General features: G+C 41.1%; 1 protein-coding gene across 2 annotated transcripts in view; it reads left to right on the plus strand.

Annotated features, from left to right (window-relative positions):
• CCNB1IP1 (cyclin B1 interacting protein 1) overlaps positions 1-23,480 on the plus strand; it is a 49,409-nt gene extending 25,929 nt beyond the window's left edge. The window contains exons 3-4 of one of the 2 annotated variants that reach the window (XM_075192155.1): positions 17,762-18,101; positions 22,210-23,480. In XM_075192155.1, the coding sequence (XP_075048256.1) occupies positions 17,762-18,101; positions 22,210-22,394 (525 nt within the window). In that variant the 3' untranslated portion in view covers positions 22,395-23,480. Of the gene's footprint in view, positions 1-17,761; positions 18,272-22,209 lie in introns of those variants that run through there. The other variant, XM_075192164.1, reaches the window with a different exon arrangement.
• Positions 23,481-26,813: the final 3,333 nt, after the last annotated feature.

A 26,813-nucleotide genomic window follows, 5' to 3' on the forward strand; every position in this document is an offset into this window, starting at 1 on the left:
CTGGTGCAGTCACGATGAACACAGGAGAGTTGAAGTGAACAGGATACTGTAGAAGCACAGAGGCAGTGGATAGGAATCAGCTGGTGCAGTCACGATGAACACAGGAGAGTTGAAGTGAGCAGGATACTGTAGAAGCACGGAGGCAGCGGATAGGAATCAGCTGGTGCAGTCACGATGAACACAGGAGAGTTGAAGTGGTCTGGAAACCACAAACGAACAACAGGAATCAGCAGGAGCTGAATACACGAGGAAACACAGGAACACCTTCAGAGGCTCATGGGGAATGAGACTCCAAGATCAGGCAACGAGGTATTGACCACAGGTGCTTTAAATAGGGAGTGTTGCCTGATCAGCCAATTAACTAAAAGCAACAGGTACTGAAGGTTTGAAAGGGCTGCACATGCGCAGACCCTCAGGATGGTGGACGGCCACGGTTCCTAAACACACGAGAAGCGGCACTCACAGTCCGGTGAGTGACAACGTAATTACGAAATTGAAGCGGGTAAAGAAGAGTGCCCAGCGGGCCTGTCTGGGATTCAACCGTTTTGCCGACTGGATGTACTGTAGATTCTTGTGGTCCGTAATCACAGAGACAACATGTACCGCTCCTTCCAGCCAGTGACGCCACTCCTCAAAGGCCCACTTAATAGCTAATAGCTCTCGGTTGCCCACGTCGTAATTCGCTTCAGCAGTAGAGAACTTACGAGAGAAGTATGCACATGGATGCAAACGGTGAGTGTGAGGATCCTTCTGAGTAAGGATAGCGCCAGCACCGGCATCGGAGGCATCCACTTCTAATACAAAAGGAAGATCAGGATTAGGATGACTAAGGACTTGAGCAGATACAAACGCTCTTTTTAGGGCTTCAAATGCAGTTACTGCCTGAGGAGGCCAATTAGTGGAATCCATCCCTTTCCGGGTAAGGGCGACTATAGGAGCCACTATATCAGAAAAACTGTGGATGAACCTTCTATAATAATTTGCGAAGCCCAAGAACCTCTGCAAGGCCTTGAGGTTGTTGGGTTGTACCCAGTCGAGAATGGCTTGGACTTTAGTTGGGTCCATGGAGAAGCCAGCAGGAGAGATGATGTATCCCAAAAATGACACCTTCTGTACCTTAAATTCGCATTTCTCCAACTTGGCGAAGAGATGGTGGTCTCTAAGTTTTTGGAGAACCTGCTTAACATGAGTCCGATGCAAGGACAGCGACTGAGAGTATATCAGGATGTCGTCCAAATAGACAACCACGAAGTGGTCAAGGAATTCACGGAGAACTTCATTAATCAGGTCTTGAAATACAGCAGGTGCATTACTGAGGCCAAATGGCATGACCAGATACTCGTAGTGGCCGGAGTGTGTATTAAATGCCGTCTTCCACTCATCTCCCTCTCGGATGCGGATGAGGTTGTATGCTCCACGGAGATCGATCTTGGTGAAGACGGTGGCACCTCTTAACTGATCGAATAAGACTGAGATGAGAGGGAGAGGATAGGTGTTCTTGACTGTAATTAAATTAAGGCCCCGGTAGTCAATGCAGGGCCTCAGTCCACCATCCTTTGCGACAAAGAAGCATCCGGCACCTACAGGAGATTTGGATGGCCTGACAAACCCCTTCTCAAGATTTTCCTCAATATAAGCTTGCATGGCCTTAGTCTCGGGACCAGAGAGAGAATACAAGCGCTCCTTAGGTAACTTGGAACCAGGAATCAGGTCAATAGCACAGTTGAAGTCTCGATGAGGTGGTAAGGTGTCTGCAGCCTTTTTGGAGAACACATCCCAGTACTCATGATTTTGTGAGGGAAGTTGCTCCGGAATAGACTGGATAACACGCAGAGGTAGAGTCAAGCAGGACTGTGTACAAAACAAGCTCCACTGGACAATTTCACCTTTTGCCCAATCCACAATGGGATTATGACGGGAAAGCCACGGATGGCCCAGAATCAGCGGGACTGACGGACAGTCGATGAGGAAAAGGGTTATTGCCTCGGAATGAAGAGCTCCTATGTTCAGTTGTAGTGATAGGGTCTCAAAAACGATTTTTCCTCCAGGCAATGGACTCCCATCTAGGCCACAAACTGTAATTGCAGAACGAAGCTTCACCATAGGAATCCCAGCAGAATGGGCAAACCCGATGTCGAGGAAGTTGCCTGCAGCTCCACTATCAATGAAGGCCGACAGGGCCACGGAACTGGCACTGAAAGCGAGTTGTGCGGGAATAAGGACAGCATTCTTTTGGGAAACAATTTGGAAGCCTAATTGAACCTTTTCCAGACATGCTCCTTTTTCAGGTTTATATGGACAGGAGCAGGAGAAGTGGCCTTTATTGCCACAATAAAGACATAGACCTTGTGACCGTCTCTTGTCTCTTTCCTCAGGAGGGAGACGAAACGCCCCCGGGTGCGTAGGCTTCTCAACAGCCGTGGAGGCCGGAATAAATGCAGATGAAAAAGAAGATGCCTCTTTCTCGGTCCTCCTCTCCTTGATTCTCCTGTCAATTTTAATAGCAAGCTGCATAAGGCTCTCCAATGAGGCGGGGGAAGGATACTGCACAAGTGAATCCTTAATCTCCTCTGACAGTCCTAGGCGAAACTGGCTGCGTAACGCTGGATCGTTCCACTCACTGTCAGGCAACCATCTGCGGAATTCAGCGCAGTATTCTTCTGCAGAACGTTGAGCTTGCTTTAAGGCCCGTAGATGAGCCTCAGCAGAGGCAGCTCGATCTGGATCATCATAAAGGAGGCCTAGTGCATTAAAGAACGTTTCCAACGATTGCATGACAGGACTCGACTGTGGTAGGGTGAAGGCCCAAGACTGGGGGTCACCCTGCAGGAGGGAGATGACAATTCCAATTTTCTGCTGTTCCGAACCAGAAGACCGAGGTTTCAGCCGAAAATAGAGCTTGCAGCTTTCTTTAAAATTACGGAACAGGGCCCTGGTTCCGGAGAACCGGTCCGGCAAATTCAACTTGGGTTCATTGGTGGAACCGGATATGGCTAGTGTAGTCCGGTGGTCCTCCTCTTGGACGGACAAACGCTGGGACAATCCCCAGACCAACTGGTACAGGGTTTCCACATGACTTGCCAGGGCTTGAAAAGAAGACAATTGGGTTCCGCTTTCATCCATCCCAACTTCGTCTCCGGAACATCTGTTTTTGGCCGGTTATAATGTTAGGAACCCCTCCAGCCGGCACGACACAACCCGGAGTCTACTCTGCCAATCAGGTGTTCACTGGAGCCCCTGATGGTGGGGACAGACTGGGCTGCAGAATGACAGAGGGTCGTGAAGTGCGTACCGGCTGGGGAGAACCCAGGTAAGCGGAGTGAATTCCAAGCAGAGGTCAAGGGCAGATAGCAGATCCGATAAACAAGCCGGGGTCAGGGGTCATGAGCAGACAGGATGGTCGGTATACAAGCCAGAGGTCAGGGTCACGAGAAACACAGGCAGGGTCCAAATCCAGGCAAGGGGTCATACACGGGTAGTCAATAGAATTTCCAAGACACAGGAACAAGGCACAGAGCTGGTCAGCAGACTGGAACAGAAGCTATAACCGGCAGTGAGGCTGCAGACCTCACTGCCTTAAGTACATGGTTAGACCAATCAGAGCCTAGCTCTCTAACCACACACAGGTCCCTGTAATTAATTAAATCAGCACCTAAATAGCCTCCAGGCTATTACATAACCTTGCGCATGCGCCCGGCTGTCCCCTGTTGCCGGGACGCAGCGCTATACTGTGAGGCGTCCGGCCGTTGTCTTGACAACGGTCGGCGTTGTAAGGGAAGTGACGTCCCGGTCGTCATGGTGACGGCCGGGACGCTGGGGCAGACAGGAAGCGAGCCGCGGCGGCTGTGAGTACCGCCGCGGCTCGTGACATGCGCATGGCCAGAAAGGGGCGTTACGTATGTAAAACAGTGAGAAACGTACGCAAAAGCAAGCAAAGGACATACTAAAACGAGCGCAGGGACCACTTATTACACTCTTTGTCTTTGTGAGTAAAAAGGGATGGGCGGACACCACTGGGACGTACAAAGGCGATTACCTCAGGATACGTCTGATTATTACTCAGCTGCATGCAACAGTTTAAGTAATACACAACGTAATACTTGCATCACCTTGGGGTCATGTCTAAGTCCACGGCAATATTTGCAGCTCTGCATATACACAGCTGCCGTTCTCATCATCTGATGTCACAACAGACCATACACCTGCATACACTTCTCTCATTACAAACCATTATAAAAGACTGGTTGATGCACACTAACTTTCTTTAATTGTTGTGAGTCTAGTGGAGTTCATGTAGTTTGATGGAGTTTGTTTGTGCCATATATATTGTATATTTTTTTGTCTTGAGAGGTATGTTTTCTCTTTGTCTTAGGCAATGTAAAATGTTGTTGGTTTTATTTTGTCTCCACTGTAGTTAATAATTTATGTGCCACACTAACACTGCTTCTCTATTTTTGAATGAAATGTCCCTGTTGAATAGTTTCTCACATGCCTCATTTTTTTTTTTTTTCGCTTTGGTCAGATGTATGTGTCTGTTGTCTGTTGTAAAAAAAAAACATAATCCACTTGCCTTAATGAAAAATAATTTTGTTTTTATAATTTGTCAGAAAACAAATAAAAAAATCCAAAAGACAATAAAAAAATAATACAATCAATACAAGTTACATAATTGTTTATTTGTTTTTTTGGATGGTGGTTGATTAGATTTTTTGCCCTGGCTTCAGGTCACCCGTGATGTGGAAGTCTTGGGAGAAGAAGCAGAGGTCATTGAGTCAGCAGGGTGTGACCGACGGTGTGCCAAAGGGGCTTGAGGGTAGACAGAAAGGTCTGAAGGGTGTGCCGAAGGTTGGGCAGGAGGGTAGGATGAAGTTTGGACAGGAGGTTAGGCCAGAGGTTGAGCAGGAGGGTAGGTCGGAGGTTGCAGGAGGGTAGGCCGGAGGTTGGGCAGGAGGGTAGGCCGGAGGTTGGGCGGGAGGGTAGGATGGAGGTTGGGTAGGAGGGTAGGATAGAGGTTGGGCAGAAGGATAGGCCAGAGGTTGGGCAGGAGGGTAGGTTAGAGGTTGGGCAGGAGGGGAAGGAGGCAGAAATATGGAAGGAGGGGATGGAGGAAGAGATGTGACAGGAGGAGCTGGAGGCAGAAATGTATGGGGTCAGATTGTTTGTTGGTGTTTGAGTAGTAGCAGGGGAAAGTGGAGGCTATAAATGGGGGAAAAGTGAACATGATGGGATTGAGGGACTGGGTTGGCTAAATGTGGCTGTCGGATGAGGGTGAGCATTTGAGGTAATGGTGAAGGAGTGAACATTTGTAGAGGAAGGTGTGAAGTGTGATGTTGGAACTGCAGGTCTAATAAGCATGAAAAAAGGTTGCGCATATCTGTGAGGGTGAAACTAATTGTTTGAAGGTTGGTGTCTAAATTGTGCTTGAAACGGATGAGGTTAGTGGAGATTTCATGGGCAGGGCTGCCAGGAGGAATTCAGGGCCCCGGTACAACAACTTAATGGGGCTCTCCCTATAGTTGAGCATGTAAAAAAATTTGAGCAGCGGCGCAAAAGTTGTACTGGGTGTGTTCATACAATTGGGGGCGTAGCTAGCAGGTAAAAAGTGCTACGTCACCCTCCTACAGAAAAAAAACCTGTATTGTTGTGTACACCATTGCCACAATGGTGCAGTGCCCGCTTGCCAGAGCGTGACATATGTCCCAGCATTCCTGACATTCTTGTAGTAAAAAAAGAATGCAGTGTGTCCATAAAAAGTTCACAGTCTTGGCCTGCCCCTTACATTGGGCAGAATGCTCACCAAAAATTGGGATTGTCCCACTAGAATCATAACATTTCACAGACTCTCCTGCTCTCTCCTACCTGTTCTTGTCACTTTCACCACCTGTAGCTGCTGCTTTCTTTAGTTGCGGCTTGTCTAGGTCCTGGAATGTTGGGGGCCCTATTTGGAAAAAAATGGGTACATTTAGAAAATTACAACCAGCCCCGGCGTTAAATCAATAGCACCCACGAGTAATAATTAGGCCTTCATCCAGCCCCAAAATTAAAATAATAGTATTCCCATTTAATAAATAAACCTATTTTCCTCCCTCCAAACAGCCCACAACCATCACTGCCATTAAATAATTTATAGTCACATTTAATAAAGAGACCTATGCCATCACGCACACACATTACCACAGCCCCCTGTGCCATCACGCACACACACATTACACCAAGCCCCCTGTGTCGTCACGCACACACACATTACCACAAGCCCCTTGTGCCATCACGCACACACATATTACCACAAGCCCCCTGTGCCATCACGCACACACATTACCACAAGCCCCCTGTACCATCACACACACAGATATTACCACAAGCCCCCTGTGCCATCACACATACATTACCACAAGCCCCCCGTGCCATCACACACACATTACTACAAGTCCCCCATGCCATCACACACACATTACTGTGCCCCCTTATGATCACACTGCACCCTCTATGTTGCTTTCCCCTCTTCACCTGGCCCCCCTTCATCACTCTGTTCCATGCTGCCCCCCTCTCCTTCATCACTGTGCCTTTCTCCCCCCCTCTCCTTCATCACTGTGCCATGCTGCTCCCCCCCACCTCTTCTCCATCACTGTGTCTTTCTCTCCCCAGCCTCTCCTTCATCACTGTGCCATGCTTCTTCCCTCCACTCTTCTCCTTCACTGTGCCTCTCTCTCCATCACTGTCCCTCTCTCCATCACTGTGCCTCTCTATTTGTTTTATTTTTTTTGTTAAATAGCCAGCTCCTCCCACCAATGAAGGAGGCGGAGCCACCCCAACACGCCGCACCCTCCGCCCTCCCCCTAGCCCCACTGCGCAAAAAATATTAATAAAATGTCTGCTGTGAGGGCCTGAGCCGGGCCCCCTGGCAGGGCCAGGCCTGAGTGATTTGTACCCGCCCCCCCTCTCTCGGCGGCCCTTCTGATAGGTATTGTCTCTAAATTCATCATTGTTTTTGTACAGGTGGTTGGCTAAGTGAGCGAGTGTCTGCTGCCGAACGACTTATTCCAAATCTCTTCCACATCATGAACAGCCCCCACCACAGTCCCCTGGTTGGTTTGTTCCTCCTCCTGCTCCTACGCTGTAAAAAATTTAAAAAGACAAATCTATAGTTAGTCACAATCTGAGCAACATGTACCCTATGGGAAACAATGGCAATAGTTAGCCAGACATGTAGATGTGTAATACTTTTGTAACATTACATCCTACTTTGGGGGACAAACGTAAAAGTTACACTGTATCAACCAGCATATAAGACTGGTGGGTGATCAAATAGGCATCATTTGGATTCTTAAATGATGTTTATATTCAAATAAAACATAAATGCTATACACTGTGGTCTGAATGTACAGTAGGATGTTGCGGGTGAAGTTGCAATTATTTGTTATGTATAGTTGAAATGTATCAATAAGCCACATACTATTAGTGGGGCTATTTTCTTAAAAGACAAAAAACAAATATCTGAAACAAATAATATATAGTTACCATGTATCTATTAGAATTAGGGGTTCTAATAGGGGTGGGCTGCAGCCTGTATCAATACGACCAACACCTTGGACGCACGCAACATCAATACATTCCAATGCCATGGTTTCCATGGAAGTGAGGTCGAGTTGAGGGGAGGGTCTGCCTCCAGTGCATTGACCGTGGACCCTCTGGTCCCTCACTTTATCTGTAAACCTTCGCTTAAAGTCATACCAGCTGTGCAATTTGAGGAAATATATTAATGTTTGACTATCTTGAAATGTATAAATTTGTTTAAAAATGTACTTTTATATATATATATATATATATATATATACACACAATCCAAAATATGTGTCTTGCACTTGTTGGATAATTGTAAGAAACGAACATGCACATTTTTAACAATCGACTTTCACACAAGAAAATAAAATAACACTTTAAACAATTTGACTTCCAACACAACAAAAAATATTAGCTTCTAAGTTCATATAATGTGTAATGTTAACAGTAACCTAACCTGTACAGTCATGGCCAAAAGTTTTGAGAATGACAAAAGTATTGGTTTTCACAAAGTTTGCTACTTCAGTGTTTTTAGGCCTTTTTTCAGATGTTGCTATGATATCCTGAAGGAAAATTACAAGCATTTCATAAGTGTCAAAGGCTTTCATTGACAATTACATTAAGTTTATGCAGAGTCAATATTTGCAGTGTTGACCCTTCTTTTTGAAGACCTCTGCAATTCCCCTGGCATGCTGTCAATCAACTTTTGGGACACATACTGGACTGATGGCCGCCCATTCTTGCCTAATCAATGCTTGGGGCTAGATTTACTAAGCTGCGGATTTGAAAAAGTGGGGATGTTGCCTAAAGCAACCAATCAGATTCTAACTTTCATTTATTTAGTACCTTCTACAAAATGATAGCTAGAATCTGATTGGTTGCTATAGGCAACATCCCCACTTTTTCAAACACGCGGCTTAGTAAATCTAGCCCTTGGAGTATGTCAGAATTTGTGGGTTTTTGTTTGTCCAGTTGCCTCTTGAGGATTGACCACAAGTTCTCAATGGGATTAAGGTCTGGGGAGTTTCCTGGCCATGGACTCAAAATTTTGATGTTTTGATCCCCGAGCTACTTGGTTATCACTTTTTGGATGATTGGGAGAAGTTGCTCTTGGAGGATGCTTTGGTACTATTCTTTATTCATGGCTGTGTTCTTAGGCAAAATTGTGAGTGAGCCCACTCCCTTAATGCTCACCTTTCCTTTTCTGGACAAATGTTTTTCCAGATGCCCCAAACAATCTGAAAGGGAATTCATCAGAGAAAATGACTTTACCCCAGTCCTCTGCAGTCCAATCCCTGTACCGTTTGCAGAATATCAGTCTGTCCCTGATGTTTTTCCTGGAGAGAAGTAGCTTCTTTGCTGGCCTTCTTGACACCAGTCCATCCTCCAAAAGTCTAAGCCTCACTGTGTGTGCAGATGTACTCACACCTGCCTGCTGCCATTCCCGAGCAGGCTCTGCACTGGTGGTGCTGAATCAACTGCCATTCCCGAGCAAGCTCTGCACTGGTGATGCTGAATCAACTTTAGGAGACAGTCCTGGTGCTTGCTGTAGGTTCTTGGGTGCCCTAAAGCCTTCTTCACAACTATTGAACCTCTCTCCTTGAAGTTCTTGATGATCCAGTAACCAAGAGGTGGAGTCTGTGGAAGAATGTAAGTATTTTCGTTAAACAATTTGCAACATTTTAATTAGTTTGGATGCCCAGTGTAGTCATCATAAAGCCTTGATTTATGTATGGAATTTACACTAGACCTAGTTACTCATTCCACAGGTTTCTAATATATGATAAGCCTAATAAGTAAGTGTTTGGTGGAAATTAACTCCCCCCAAGCCAAGCCACAACCTTTGCAGAGAGTTGCAACTTAAGTAACATTTGACACATCTGCTGATTCCAGCAAATGGGTATACAAAGTACACCCATAGAAGTAATATATATTGCCAAAATGACCTATGCGTACTAAGCTTTTTTAATTTTTTTTATAAACAGCCATATTTTGAACTCCACAACACAAGGGTCCAGTTCATTCATCCCTGCCATGGATTCCCACACCCCTGCCCCTGATACCAGCCTCCATTGCCCAGTTTCAAATTCCCCATCCCTACCTCTCCTTTTAAAAAAATATATAATTATAAAAAAAACAAATAAACATGTTACGTTAATTGAAAAATACTACTCCACATAATTAGTTTTCTATAAATTCATGTTTAGTTTCTGTTGTAAGTATCTAAAAAAGAAAAAAATTTGTATAAGTGTTTTATTTTTTCAAACAAATAACTGGAAATGGTTATTCATGAGCCATAAAGAAGAGACATTTTGAATATAAACTAATATCTATAGACATTTGTCCTTTTCTACAAGATATGAACTCTCACGCTTTTTAAGTAGCACTATTACTACAAGCACAATCATACTCCACGGCTGCGAAGGCATGCTGGGACCTGTAATTTCCCAAAGAAACATTTTAATACAATACAAGTATAAACATAATTTTTAAAGCAAAAAAATACACACATATTATTACTCACCTGCATGATAGTGTAATCCAAATAAGACAAAATAACTGTCCGATTATGAAAATCCATCTCCCTTGCAAAGTAAACTCTTTGTAAATACATTAATAATAATAAAAAAAAATTATTAAACATATACAAATGATAATAAATAGTTCAGTGCAGTAGACTTTAGTTGCGTTGTGTTCTGATTTATTTAGTTAACCTGCCTCCTTATTGAACAATCTTGAGATTACTGTACAGTTAATACAAAATATTACTATTAATAAATATTAGTATGATTATTCATTAATTCTTAATAATATATATTAATAAATATATATATAATGTAAAACAAAATAAAGTGGTATGAACTAAACAGTTCAGCACACTACACTCAGTATAATAATGGAAAAAAAAATCAACGCTGCGCAACTCCACGGAGGTGATCTATTTGTATACGGACATTTATTTGACTTCTCTGTTCTGTGAGTATGTACTCAGTGTTGACCTCGGCTTATATTTTCTGTGACTGGACGCAACTTTCAGTTATGTTGCTTTTTACGTTGTGTAAGTGACTTGCGACCAAATTAATCTTGGTACCTTTCTGCAGATCTGTTGCTTGATGAATCCGTGCGTATGTTTCTTGCGCTGGTGTGCGTATATTACATTACACAAGTTGCGCACAGAATACGTCCGCTAATGAATCAGGCCCAACTTGTCTAACATAGGAGGAGGTGCAGTTATGCCTAATTGAAATTAAGGAAGATAAAACACCTGGCCCAGAAGTGTTCAGTAATTGATAGATTATTATGACTTATATTTATGGACTCCCTCATAGCGGGTCAGTTCCACAAGATTAGTGGAAAGCAAATATGTTACCAATCTTAGATAAGAACAACCTTTTTGTATTCTCTCAGAGCAAGATTATAAAGGTTTAATGATATACAAGGCGGTATAGTAATGTTGAAAAATTTAAGTTAATCAGCAGACTTCAACTGAGCCAATGTGCCTGTCACTGAGGTTTGTTTATGTGCTAAACAAACACAAATTCAATATCTACAGATCCCAAACTCCTTCCATATATGCTTGTTGAATAGGTTTCATTCTGTACTCCCTAAGACTCCTAAAGTTCAAACTCAATGAGGAGTTGAGTATGAAGTGGAAAGGATAATCGACTCACGAATTCGTCATGGTCATCTTCAGTATCTTATCGATTGGAGGGATTACGACCTAGAAGAATGAGCCTGGATTAAAGCCACTGTATATGCTGCATGCCTGGTCCGTATCTTCCATGCAAAATTCCCTTTGAAGCCCAAGAGGTGTCCAGGGTTCACTCTCAAAAAGCGGGGTACCGGCTCTCGGGTCCTGTCACTTACCTCTCTGCTGTCTTTCCAATCTGTCCCTGCAGTCCTCAGACTGCTGGTTTCAGATCTCTCTGCAAGATGCTGCCCAGTCTGTCTCCACTCCAGAGATCCCTCCAGAATCAGGGTATGGGCGCTGCCATCTTTTATTCGGTTACATGATTCCTCTTAGCCAATCAGAGGATAGCAGCCTCCATTCCATATTTCAAAAGAACAATTTACAGCACTCATTAACAGGAAGATGATCAAACAAAATAAAACAATACGTACAAAAATGTGCTTGGCTATTAAAGAATGTTATAAAAATACAAAACTTATTATTATTTATTAATGGGATGTGTGCGCCTGTTGTGTACTAAACAACTTTTCGAACCTTGGAATCATCTTGGACACTGCCACCTTCATTTTCTGTTCAACATGAATTTTTGAACGGTACTTGCTTTTTTATTACAGCAACAGCCAAAAACCCAGCTTCATAAAGATATGTTGTTGCAAATGGAACTAGGATTCACTGTGCTTTAGCACTTAGCATCGAATATTCATCTTTAATGGATAAAAAACTCTTCAAGTCCCATGCTGCTAAATTTTACTTTTAAAGACTTGTCATAGGAGAGCTCAATGAGTTTTTCTTCTTCTGTAGAAGTGAATTCAGATGGGGCCTTAGTACTGACTGGGTTTTGGATCCATACAAATTTCTCCATATTCTCTGGAAAATATTTTTCAAACCAGTCACTGAGATTTGTTAGGTGGTGCTCAAAAATTTAGTTCATGTGTCAAGTAAACATCATTGGATGTTAAAAAAAGATGCAACAGTGGAAAACTATCTTCATTTAATTTTCTTTTCCATTGAAGCAGTTTTTTCCTAAAAGCTGATTCCTTCTCAGAAAGTTTAAGAATGTGTGTGTTGCTTCCCTGTAGTGAGAGATTCAATGCATTCAGTTTGTCAAAGAGATCACACAGGTATGCTTATTTGGACAAAAAAATCAGTATCCAAGTAATTATTGGCACACTCGTGTACTTCTTCCAGATAGGAGTAAAGTTCCTGACGTAATTCAAAGACACAGGAAAGTACATTGCCGTGGGAGAGCCATCACGAGCTAGAGTAATACAACAAAGATGTGTGCTCAGAGCCCATATCCTCACACATTTTTTTAAAAAAACCTAGCCTTCTGTGGCTGAGTTTTGATGAACTTCACCACTTTCAACACGCTTTCCATGACTGTATTCAGTGGAGGACTCAGTTGCTTTGATGCCAGGGCTTCACTTGGATATTGCAGTGGGTCCACAGTGCATCAGGAACTTTGGTTCTTATGAGTGCCTGCAATCATCCATAACAGCCTGACATAGAGCAACCACCATCAGTATAGACACCAAAGCACTTTGTCCAGTCTAAGTTGTTTTCACTCATAAAAGTGTCAATGATCTGAAACAAGTCTTGTGCCTTTGTACCTGCAGTGATACTTTTACAAAAGAGAAGGTCTTCCACAATATTGTCACCATCAACAAAGCGTGTGTAACAAATCAAATGAGCATCCTTGTTACTGTCTGTTGCCTCATCTAGTTGTAGTGCGAATTCCTTCCCTTTAATTTTTTTAATCAACTGGTCATTCAGATCTTCAGCCATATGTTGGATTCTGCGACTTATGGTATTGTTGGATAAAGGTACCTTTGAAAGCAGCTTTCCCGCTGATTCCCCAATCATAATGGTGACCATATCCACTGCAGCCGGTAAAATCAGTTCATCTGGTGTGAGGCTTTTTACACTTCGCAACTCTATATGCCGCCTTGTAAGATGCTAGCAAAGCATTGCTTGGTGTGGATGCTTGTTTTAAAAAATGTACCTTTTTGGTCTTTCAATTTTTCTGGCGAAGTAATCGCATGATTTATTAGCTATGTCAGGGTGATTGGTCTCTAAATGGCGTTTTAGTTTGCTTGGAATCATGCTTTCTAGCGACAATATTTTCAGGCATAATACACACTGTGGCCGCTCTTCCTATTTGACATCGACAGATGTAAATCCGAAGTCTAGGTAAGTATCGTCGTATCTGCGATGTTTCCTTTTCTTCACGACTTTGCCACTGTTGTGTGGTTCGCCATCCTTTTCTTCACTAGCACGCTTCTTTCCAGTGTTCAAAACTGTTTCCATTCTTTGTGCAAGAAAATAATTCTGTCCTGATGCAATCACCAAAAAATAATTATTATTAGTTCAAGTCAAATCCTGTGTAGCTCCTATACGAGAAGTAAATTTGCGTGTTTCCCAGAAGCAACAGCACACAAATAGCAGGAACAGTGCAGGGTGGCACCCCAGAATAGTATCGCCACAGTATTGCTGTATATATGTACAAAGTATATCACCTACTGATGGCTCTCCTCTATCTGCAACAGTTACTGTTCAACTAAATTAATGAGCGCCTGGTGATACCTACATAAACGATCGCCTGGGGATACCTACATTAACGAGCGCCTGGCGATACCTACATTAACGAGTGCTTATCTCACTCAATACAAAAATACAGTGGCCTTATGTGTTATAATGTATCTCAATCCCAAGCATCTCACTTAAATAAGTGACAAGTTGTTCATAAAGCACCATAAAAAGATATAGGAATGCTCAGGGAACAAGAATATATATTTTTTTTAATTCAATGACTTTTGAAACATATTTAAAAAGCTATAAAACATTTCATAAAAAATATGCACATAGAATCATATTTATAAGTAGAAGATATAGGTAGTAATAGTTATCGGTAAAGGAAGAATAATTACATGTACAAAATGTCTGTTTAAATAAATGCAGAGTATGTCCATCACACTGTGCCCCTTCATCATCACATGTGCCCCTTTATACTTTCAGCATGTGCCCCTTTATATTTAGTCCTCTGTGACCTGTGCCCCTTCATTTATGGTCCTCGTTGACCTGTGCCCATTCATTTATAGCGATCTGTGACCTGTGCCTATTTATTTATAGCCCTGTGACCTGTGCCCCTTTATGTAGGATCCTCTGTGACCTGTGCCCATTCATTTATAGCCCTATGACCTGTGCCCCTTTATGTATGGTTCTCTGTGACCTGGCCCCATTCACTTATAGCCCTCTGTGACCTGTGCCCCTTTTATAAAAAGCCATCTGTGACCTCTGTGCCCCTTTTATAAATAGCCATCTGTGACCTCTGTGCCCCTTTTATAAATAGCCATCTGTGACCTCTGTGCCCCAAGGAGAATCAGTTCTCCTTATTTTGCTCTGTCCCTTTCAAGTTCCGTTTATCTTCTTACCTTTTACTTGCCCTTCTTTCTTCTGTTCTGTTTTATTCTGTCTTCTTCTGTTGTTTTCTTCTGACCTCTTCCGTTGTTGCTCCTCGTTGAACTGCTCTTCACTGAAAATGTCGGGCGTGATGACGTCACACCCGACATACAGTGAAACAGAGCAGGGAGGAGTTTTTTGGGGTTTTTTGGACAGCCGGTGAGCAAGCGGGCGGAGGGTGGCAGGCAGAGGGGAACGATTGGCGCACCCCCACCTTCCCCACCCCGCTCACAGCCAGCCCGCGGCACCCCTGGGAAACGCTGATCTAGGGGATAAATTTATCAAGCTGCAAGTTTCCGGCAGGTTTGAAAATTGGAGATGATGACTATAGCAACCTGTCAGATTCTAGCTATCATTTTGTAGAATGTACTAAATAAATGATAGCTAGAATCTGATTGGTTTCCTAGGCAACATCTCCACTTTTAAAACCCACCGGAAACTCACAGCTTAATAAATTTAACTCTAGTTTTTTGTGAAAATGCACACATAAGAGATCCATAAGGAGCAGGGTTTTTATACATATGGGAAAAAAATTATGAGATGATCCCAGTTTTAGGGCAAACTTCTAAAGGCAAAATGCAATTAGTTTTATATAGAAGAGATGTGAATAACATTTACTAATATAACAGTAATAAATATATTGCTTACATCCTGTGAGGTTTGCTGATAGATATAATAATGATTAAAGTGATAATATCTTTTACAATGTACTCAGTTATAATCTACTCATATACAACCTACTGTCCCTTAGTCAAAATGCACAGTATTATTATTACAGTTGTAAAAAGAGAGATAAAATAGTTTATTGCTAATAGGAACTGATTAAACTGCCTATTTCCCTTGACATTGCAGTTTATGACATACAAATGTCTAGGATCCAATATACAATCATCTATATAAATTATTGCTAATTAAGACTTAAAACTTTTTTTTTGTTGACATCAGATTTATCATGAGCTACTAATATATCACCACTTATAATTGTTGCTGATCTACTATACAAATTACCTACACCAGTCCATCATCATCATCATCATCATCACCAGTTATTTATATAGCGCCACTAATTCCGCAGCGCTGTACAGAGAACTCACTCACATCAGTCCCTGCCCCTTTGGAGCTTACAGTCTAAATTTCCTATACACACAATTAGGTATAAATTCCTTTTACCTAATTTAGTATTTGAATGTTAATTGGACCCAGCACCACAAATATGATCTACTTGTGGATATTTACAGCTTTGGTCAGTCCAATTTCTACGTTGATCCACTTCACCGGATTGGCACATATTACCCTTCGAATTTGCATTTTTTCATATGTTAGATTTTCTTTAATTTTTTTTTTAAGAGATATTATAATTATTTATGTAATAAGCAATTATGACATTTATATCAGGGCCCTCTTAACAACTTCTTGGGCCCCCGGGTACAGCAGTGCACCGGGGCCCCTATATACACATATATATATATATATAAAAAAAAATTATTATATATATGGGCCCTGCAGCCCAGGGGGGCCTGTCGGAGGCAGCAAAAAAAAAAAAAAAACCTGGAAAAAAAAAAAAGACAATACTTACCTTGCGGTCAGCTGGCGATCTGGCTCCCTCCATGGTCTCCTTCTCCATCACGCTCCGCAATGGATGTCGGGCTGGCGTGATGACGTCACACCCGACATGCACTGCGAGCACGACGGAGGAGGAGACCATGGAGGGAGCCGGATCGCCAGCTGACCGCAAGGTAAGTATTCTTTTTTTTTTTTCCAGGTTTTTATTTTTTTTGCTGCCTCCAACGGGCCCCCCTGGGCTGCAGGGCCCCCGGGCATCTGCCCATTGTGCCCAATGGGACAGACGGCCCTGATTTATATCAGCTATAAAATTATATCAAATGTTTACATGATAATTTTATACAATTATTTTATTGATTTTAGTACATATTTTTGACAAAACTGTAATTGTGTAGGAAGCGTTTTTTTCCTTTTTACGCCAGACTTCCTGTCTTTAAATCTGTTTAAGGACATTGCTATCAGTTATTTTAGGCTTTGTGTGTCTTTAAATATAATACTAAGATTTGTTTTGCATTGTTTTCTTTTGAAATAGACAATAGTTTACAGTTTATATGTGATTATACAATTTATTGTTGTGATATTCAGTACATACAGTACATTATGGTAAAATGACATTCATTACTTACAACCAAATGCATGAGTAAACTAACGTTTTTGAGAACACTTTTTTATTCTCTTTATGTATTATGACTGCAAAATACAAATAATTGTAACTTTATAAACAAGCAGGAAAAGAATACATTGGTGCAAAGATACGTACAATGTGAAATATATAACAGTTTAAACCAGGTATTCATTTAACAATGAAGAAACCTACTTAAATGAAGGTTTCTTATGATGTAAAAGCATGTCTGACAGGGCAGTCATATTTTTCTTTTTTTTAAAAAAAATGGCTATGTCTACGAAAGCAAGTAGGAAATCCTGGGAAGGGGGCAGTAGGAAGAGGAGGTGAAGGCTAGACACCAGAGGGGAAATCGCTCCAAGAAGGTGTTTAATGCGTACCAGGTAGGGTTGAGTATCCAACCCATAGTTCCAAGGTTTTGTGATAAGTGGGTATGGAATTATTTAGTAAGCTAGAGTTATATTCCATTGAGGATACATCCTAGTGACAACTCATCTTATGTGTTTTTTTAAATTCGCTTTTTAACACAGTACTTGTAATGTGAAAAGTAAATAGGTTTTCAGGCTATGGAAAATGTAAAATATTAAGTATTTGATATTTTGTTTTTATGATAAAATGTGATACTATCATAATAATTTCTTCAGTCTTCCTATATTACTAGAATTCTGACAGTATAAATGTACCATTAACAATGGTGCATTATAAGTTTTTGGTTCTAGTGTGTGAGTAATTTTACATGGGTTATATTAATATTCTTTTTGTTCTTCTGTATTTAAATGCAATAGCTGCACTCTCATATTCTTAGTACAACATGAGCGATAGTTATTACTCCTGTTACTTAGGTTGTTTGCTGAATTTCTAACCAGGTATACCAGGAGCGATTGTACCAGGAGTACACCTACAGCAAAGCAGAAGGACATCTGAAGCAGGTGGAAAAATTGTATGCTCATCAAGTACAAAACAAGGACTCAGAGTTAGCCGCCATGAAGGGGGAGGTGAACTCTCTGAAGAAGATCCTGGAGGAATACAAGAGAAAATACAGTGAACTCTCAGAGAAACTGATGGAACGCAACCGACAGTATCATAAGCTGCAGGGAATGTATGATGGATTGAGACTCCGCAATATTGCTGTGGCTAACCGAGAGGCTTCTACAAATGGAGAGCGAGCTCAGCAGGACCAGTTTGGAGTCTTTGGCATCTCTATGGGTAACCATAGACAGGAAGGAAGATTAAATAGATAGAAAAGTCGGTTTAACATTTCAAAAACGTGATTACCTTTTAAGAATTAAAAATTGACATCATGCTATGGCCATATACAAACAGCATTACTAACATTGGCATGTGCACTGGTTTGCAGATAAAAACATGGTGCATTATTTTCCAGTCTGCCTTCTATCCTGTTTTATAGATAACTACACACAATTAAAAATGTATTTTAGAGCTGAAATAAAAATCAATACTCTACTTACCTTGTTTGTGCAAATCTGCAGATCCTCAATGGCTGTAATGGCCCCACTGCACTTTTCATAGTGTTCAGACTTGCTTTTCTCATGAATGGGACGTGCACAAGGGAGCATTATCGACGGCGTTCCTCCTGTTTCACAATCTGATCACTAAGCGTATAGCATGGGACCAATACAGCCATCAGGGCACATATCAGGTAACATTGTTGTTTTTAACTCCTTCCTAACCACACAGAACTAAACCTTTAGTCATAATACATTTTACTGTTTTGCCTAGCATAAATAAAAGTAAGCCGTGGGCAAATCCGGCCAGACCATCTGGATTTATGTGACCCTACAAGGCCCAATTTGTGTAGCAACCATGCACACTGTCAGATTTTGGTTATCATTTAACTGCATTTGATGCACTTTTGTTAGGACTGTGCTTGTTAGATGAGCTTTTAGAACCAGGCTAACAGAGGTCTTCACCTTTTGCAGCCTCCTTTCCCGTAGAACTATACTTGTTCAGGGGTACTCGGATGCCCACACCCCACACCCCACACATGTGCAGCACACAGGACGATATAACTTGCAGAGAGCCTAAGCCCTCCCTGCCTTAAATACTTTGATGGGCCAAACAGAAAGAGGAAGGCACAGGGCTGACAAACAGCCTCAGGAGGCTGCTAATTAATTACTAGTTTAGAACTGGCATAGGTAATAACATAACCCAGGAACATGTATAAAATATATAAATGAACCAATTTAATTCTTAACAGAACTCCCCCCTGGAGTTGTAGAATGACCCTACGTGGTGACGGCCGGGACATAGCTACAGAGAGGGCAACTCGTGCCAACTTTTCATGTTTTTAAACATGGAAAATTGAACATGCTATATTTTGAAATATTCAGGAATTAAGCTTTTAGAATGCAGTGTTATGGTTGTTCATGTTATAGAGCTTAGATGTAAACAAGCCTAGAGGTATAAATGCATCCCATTTTATTGAAGGTAGTCATGTATAAATACTAGCCTCTAAAGCCCTAGTGCTCAGTAGTGATGCAGAGGAATTACATATAATGCAGCAGTGCTAAAAAATGGAGCACTAGGTCTGACCTCTGCTACTTGAAAGGTTATGGAGGATTTCAGTGCAGGGAGGAAGGGGGAAACAAACAACAGGCCACTTGATTACTGTGCATGCCCATGCTCTGACTTTTCCCTTGAACAACAGCCATGCAAAGAGGCCATCCCAAGGCAAATATGTGGAGAAGAAATGTGTCTCTTTCTCTTCTATATTTGCATGGATACATGGTATTCTTAACATATTCAAATCTATTGTAGAACTAAAGTGTGAGGATACTCAACTAAGTTTATCTTATTGTCAGAAGGATAGATGGCTTCTCTAGTGATAAAAAATGAATTCAACAAAACCTATTTGAAAAATAAGATTTGTATATAAAAACTAATTGACTTATACAGAGCCTCATTTAAGAAGCATATTTGGGGCCAGAGTCATTAAGGCACGTATCTGCCTGTTTTGAGAGTATCCTCCACAAAATCATTGTACGCATGCCCAGATCCAACTGATTCTTTATTTTTTTAAAAAAGGCTTACTACAGCTATGTCTTAGGGGAGTGAACGGGATGGGGAATGGGCGGATTAACGTAGGCAATGTACAGTAAGGGCATTACCATGCAGTGAACGTCCAAATCAGTTGCAGTAGGCTGATTTCAGCCGTATCTCCTGCACCAGCAAGGGTTCTAGTCTAAGTGCTAACACTGCCACATTGTCAGTAAAAAAAAACGTAGGTTATAAATAGACCTCACGTCTTTCATATTTCATTCTGCAGCGGTTGTTCCTCCGTAGAGGAACAAAGTTTGAGTCGTCTTAATGGATTATTTTTTTTGCCAAGCCAGTTCCTGAGGATTATTTGGGATACAGCAAGCATCAAGAAAAGAAGATTTATTGCCTTCAACCTGTGGAATATTTTTTTGAGGTTATTGTTTATGGACAACTACAGGACCTTGGATGCAGTTTTTTTGGACATCTAGAGGACCTGGAATGTTTTGAGGTTTATTAGGGATACAAGCCCAGGGCCCTCTTAACAACTTCTTGGGCCCCCAGGCACAGCAGTGCACCGGGGCCCCGATATACATATATATATATATATATATAAAAATATATATATGGGCCCTGCAGCCCAGGGGGGCCCGTCGGAGGCAGCAACACAAAAAACAAAAAAAACAGAAAAAATGATGACGTCACGCCCGACATACACTGCGAGCGCGACGGAGGAGGAGACCATGGAGGGAGCCGGATCACCAGCTGACCGCAAGGTAAGTATTGTCTTTTTTTTTTTTTTCAGGTTTTTTTTTTTTTTGCTGCCTCCGACAGGCCCCCCTGGGCTGCAGGGCCCCCGGGCACCTGCCCATTGTGCCCAATGGGAAAGACGGCCCTGATTTATATCAGCTATAAAATTATATCAAATGTTTACAAGATTGGATCCCTTACATATGAAGAAAACAGATGTTGGTAAGTATATTTGTTTTTTGCTTGTAGTGCTACAAGCACCAGCATGCCCAGACTGTTAATGGCAGCCTGGGCTTGCTGAGATCTGTAGTTCCACAAACTAAAATAGTGTTTACACTGAATTAATTCCTTTTATTACCCCACACCCACCACCAAAGGGTGTGGGAAGAGTCCTTGTGTATTCAGCACGGGGCTGGGTATCGCTGCTATAGTGCCACCAGCACCAGCAGGTTTGCCTAGTGCTGGTTATCATAAAATTGGGGGACCCCACTATCCCCCCCCCCTCACAATTTTGTGACTACCAGCATTAGGCTGGCAGCACAAGGGAATTGTTTGGAGGGGGGACCCGTTTTTGTTCAAATTTAATTAGTTATTTCTCAACTGTATTGACCCTTAGGCTGCTGCAGGAGCTAACACGTATGTTCATATCCTGCAGCATCCTGTGTAGTAGAGCAGAAAGGGAAAATACACCCGTAGTCAACAAGGAACGGATATTGAGCTCCATTCCTTGTTGACTACGAGTGTAAGCAGAGCCTATTTGCATGGAGTTTTACTACTCCATGCAGATACGTACCTTAATGACTCTGGCGCTTGATGTGCTCAGAAAAACGTCTTGATCTTGTACAGTTGTACCTGGTCGGTCCATCAAGCTGTATGCCTTCTGCTGTTCCTAGGTGTACAGACAGGCAGTGAGGGGAGTACAGGCCTGTTTTTTATTACATGGAGGCACACAATGAGTGCAAAATTCAAGTTCTATTGCAAAGTGAAATGACCATGAAACTGTCCACTCTTGTGTTTAATTTAATAATCTTACTCTGCAAACTCTTCTTTGGAAATCTTTTTGCGAAATTCTTTACAACAAATGTCCTTACTTCGCCCAACTCCACCCCTCAGCCCGTGCAATATTATGGTGCTCCGCAAATACCTGTGCAAACCTAGGCACTTAGGCTGCAATCTAGGTGCACTTGTATAAAACTAATTTTAATTAACTAAGCTGATTTTGCAGTGCTCAGCAGAAATTTGCACTTTGCAAATGACCTCCACAGTGTTCACTCTTTATATGCCACCCTTGAATACCACTGGGTAAGCTCCCTGCACAAAAATATATCCAAATGTATTAATTCCCTTATTTGTCACTCTTTTTGTAACATCAGTCTTGTCCTGTGGAGAACATCGTATTTTTAATAATAGATTCCAGATAATTTCAGTATAGTTAGAAATATTGTTTGATTGATGGCTATGCATATAATTGTCTATATGCTAATTTGCATTACAGATTACTTTACTACATGACATGGAATATGTAGAAATATATAGTGTTAACTAAGTACAATTGTTTATCCTTTAGGAAACAAGTTCCCAGCTGCTAGAACACCCCCTGTAAGATCAAGTGATGGCAATTTCCATGCACAGACATTCTTCTGTACGTCCCCCTTTGATGATGCTGGAAACACCACCTTTGGCTCCCCTGGAAATAGAACAGACCAGCAAAACCTGGCTTCATCAAGGGGTTACAAAGTTATGAGGATGTAAACTATTGCAGATTTTTGGAGCAGACACACCTGTTCAATTGGAGCTTAGTGCATATATTTTTTCATCTGAGAGAAATGTTTGAATTTTACGTATGATCTGGAACAATAATTCAAGTAAAGAAAACAATTCCTTACTTCCAAATAAGTAAATTGTGAATTGAAATGATTCATTTATAGTGTTTCACACATTTGGACATTTGGCAACCATTTGGATCGCCAAGTTGTTAATTTTTGAACAAATTGTTCCCGTAGTATGTGAGCTTAAATCGACCAGTAATTACAGTCCAGTCAGCTGTGGATCAGGACTGCCTGAAAAGTCTCTTGGACTCTACCCACAATCTGCCAGGGCCGTTACCAGCTGACTGCAGAAACCACCATAATTTACCAACACAATGGGCATTGATCTGTTTATTTCAGTAAATAATCTAAACACCATTTACAAAATGCACACTTTTTTTCAAAAGTACTTTTTTTATTTAAAAAAAATGGATGCTGGTAAAAACCTCAAAGAATATATGCACTGGCCCGATTAGTTTAGGCCTTTTTACTACAGGATAATAATTATCTGTCTTACTGTTGAGCCGTTTATAAGCAGCCATTTGAAGATCACATTTTTCCAAACAGCCATTTATAAATGGCCACTAAAGATGATAGCTGTGCTCCACCATCTCTGTACCCCCGCTGGTAATGACAGCCTAGGGCCAGATACATTTCATATGACTGTTACATATTGTCTTAAAAATTAAGGCTTTGCATTTCTAATTCAGAGCACACATTCTGTGACATCACTTGGACATCCTCTTAGTGATAAGCAAGCCAGGAAAAAACAGAGAAAAGATCTTGTGGCTCTTGAATGTGCCAGTGGTTTAAAACCAAAAAGCAAGAAAATAAAAATGAATTCCTACCCCAATTATAACTACAACTAATAAATTGCACATATCTGGTATTCCTCTGCTTGGGTAAATTAGATAAAAGTTTGGCGTATGTCAATAGGTTTGCCCTATTTTTGTGAAGGTCACCTTTGGAAGTTTTTAAGTGTTTTTGCTTCTGTCTTTGAATATGTTTACCTGTACAATTAAAATAAAAATATTCTCACATATGCTTCCAAAAGAACGCCCTATCTATCCTAAAAATATAACATTTGCTTTTTAGAGTAAATTAAAAAAAAGGTTATTTTTGTTGCACTTACTGCATTTCAAATATGGTCTGGTTATCGAGGTGCAGAGTACCTGCAGTCCGGTGGTAGTCGTGTAAGCGGTACTTACAAACCTGACACACACCACACTGACAGAAAAATGACGATCAGTACAACAGCGATAATATGATGATAGTGACTAACCATGTAAGTGACAAGTACTATTATCATCAGCTAAAATCCCCTGCAAATGTAAAAAGCGACATTGCAAAACCTATACACTAACAAATCACGTCACTTGTAATGGACATAATGAAAACTGCGGTTTTAAAGTGGCAATGGGTGGACCCACAGTCTGTATAATGTCCACCCATTGCCACTTTAAAACCACAGTTTTCATTATGTCCATTACAAGGGAAATGATTTGTTAGTGTATATGTTTTGTAGTCGCTTTTTACATTTCTAGGGGATTTTAGCTGCCGGAAATACTACTTGTCACTTACATGGTTAGTCGCTATCATTATATTATCGCTTTTGTACTGATCGTCATTTTTCTGTCAGTGTGGTGTGTGTCGGGTTTGTAAGTGCCGGGTTGGCTATCACACCCCTGTAGTCACTTAGTGGTCAAAGGACAATTAAACCTAAAAAGCATGAAGATAATGCAGTGTTGAATCTTACCTTATCAGGTTTTACCGGTTTATGCCTTGTCAATAATTTTGAAAGTGTTTAGAGACAAGAATAAGGCTATTTTTAGGCCCTATGACTAATCTCCATCTCCATTAAAACACACAAACACCAAATAAACCAAAAATATTTTTAAAAACAAACTCTGGCACTGACATGGGCAGACCAGATGGACAGGTCAGTTCTTTTCTGGCTTAAAATATTTTTTTATGTAAATAACAAATAGCATTGGCAAAATACAATTAAAAGATCATCTCATCTGAGCTTAGTTCATTTCATCTGGTTAATTCACTCTTAAAAAAACAATCCCCTCCTACATTTAAAGAAATCATGGGAGCTCCCAAGTAGAAATATTTTACCTATGTATCACTAGTAGAAAGGAGGAACCGGGACTACATTGCATATTTTCGTTATAGTTCTACTTACTGGAAGTATGTTAAAGAAAACAATACTATAGCCAGCAAAAATCAAACATTTACAATTATGTTATTGTCGAGTGTAAAAAAAAAGTTCTTTAGGCTTCATGTACAGTAAATTCCTACAAGGCAAGAATATAGAGTAATAAAATGTATTTTCCATATTGTGGTATAGTAGTTCAAGAATAATGTAAACATTAAGCAACATTTTCTCAGGAAATATTATTAATAGAATTATTAAATATTGCTTTTATCCTCCTACTCAGTGGTGGCTACCATAGTTTTGAGAAAGTCCATACACTTTGCATATGTGACTCAGCCAGAGCATACAAATCAGTTAGCAAAGTCTGCTAATACAACATGCTACCATTTCTTTTTTAATTTCTTGAATTTCTTTTACACTGTTACAACTAAACTGTTGTGTGTTTTTTTTGCTGTAAATACACAGGGCTTTATTACCATGTTTTGATAGAAATGACAATAACAGCTGCCAGTCAGCAAAAGCTGGAATTGTAGTTGTGAAGTAATAGAGTGTGTGCTAGCCATGTATTACATTCAAAGAAATTTTACATTCCATGCATTGGATATTCTCATATCTACTATATAAATGCCTAGTGGCGTGTGTGGGAAAAAAAATACCAAGCTGCAGCGCCACCTGCTGGGCAGAGTTATACACTGACCTATATATTTCTTGAAGGAGAAGTGACAGTTGGGAGTGGTTGGTGGTTAACTTGTATATATATATATATCATCATCATCACCATTTATTTATATAGCGCCACTGATTCCGCAGCGCTGTACAGAGAACTCATTCACATCAGTCCCTGCCCCATTGGGGCTTACAGTCTAAATTCCCTAACATACACACACACACACACAGAGACAGACTAGGGTCAATTTTGATAGCAGCCAATTAACCTACCAGTATGTTTTCAGAGTGTGGGAGGAAACCGGAGCACCCGGAGGAAACCCACGCAAACACGGGCAGAACATACAAACTCCACACAGATAAGGCCATGGTCGGGAATTGAACTCATGACCCCAGCGCTGTAAGGCAGAAGTGCTAACCACTTAGCCACCGTGCAGTATACAGTATATATATATATATATATATATATATATATATTTATATATATATACACACACACACACACACACACACAGTACTGTACAAATGTTTTGGGCAGGTGTGGAAAAAATGCTGCAGGAGTAGTAGTAGGAATACGTTCAAAAACTAGAAGTGTTAACAAAATGCAAAGTGAATGAACAGAAGAGAAATCTAAGTCAAATCAATATTTGGTGTAACCACCCTTTGCCTTCAAAACAGCAACAATTCTTCTAGGTACATTTGACCAGTTTTTGAAGGAACAGGGAAGTTGTTTCAAACAATTTGGAGAACTAACCACAGATCTGTGGATGTAGACTTGCTCAAATTCTTCTTTCTCTTCATGTCATCCCAGACAGACTCGATAATATTGAGATTAGGGATCTGTGGGGGCAATGTGCTTCCAGGACTCCTTGTTTATCTTTATGCTGAAGATAGTTCTTAATGACATTGGCTGTATGTTTGGGGTCCTTGTCCTGCTGCAGAATAAATTTGGAGCCAATCAGACGCCTCCCTGATGGTATTGCATGATGGATAAGTATCTGCCTGTATTTCACAGCATGGAGGACACCATTAAACCTGACCAAATCCCCAACTCCATTTGCTGAAATGCAGCCCCATACTTGCAAGGAACCTCCACCATGCTTTACTGTTGCCTGCAGACACTCATTATTGTACTATCTCCAGCTCTTCAGCTCAGAACTGGAGAAAAACAGTGGGACCCAGGAACACCCATCTACTGTTGCAGCATTTTATCCACACCTGCCTAACTCTTATACAGTAGTAGTGTGTGTGTGTGTATATATATATATATATATATAAATAAATTTATGTTTTGTAAGTTTAAAATAATTTCAATTTCGCTGTAAAGATGAACTATTACTTGAGAACCTATTTACTATAATTCAGTCTGCAGCTATAGTGTGCTGTACTGATTTTGCTCTGAGCTTCGACCATTTTCATAAACCTATTATCCTATTAACATTAACAGCCTGCCCTCAAAAGCATGTGCCAGAAACTATTAAAATAGGTTCTTGGTTACTGGAGCTTGTCACACTCCTTTTTTGGAAACCATGGGGA

Source organism: Mixophyes fleayi, chromosome 1 (assembly GCF_038048845.1).
Source record: "Mixophyes fleayi isolate aMixFle1 chromosome 1, aMixFle1.hap1, whole genome shotgun sequence".
In the NCBI taxonomy this organism is placed as follows: Eukaryota; Metazoa; Chordata; class Amphibia; order Anura; family Limnodynastidae; genus Mixophyes; species Mixophyes fleayi.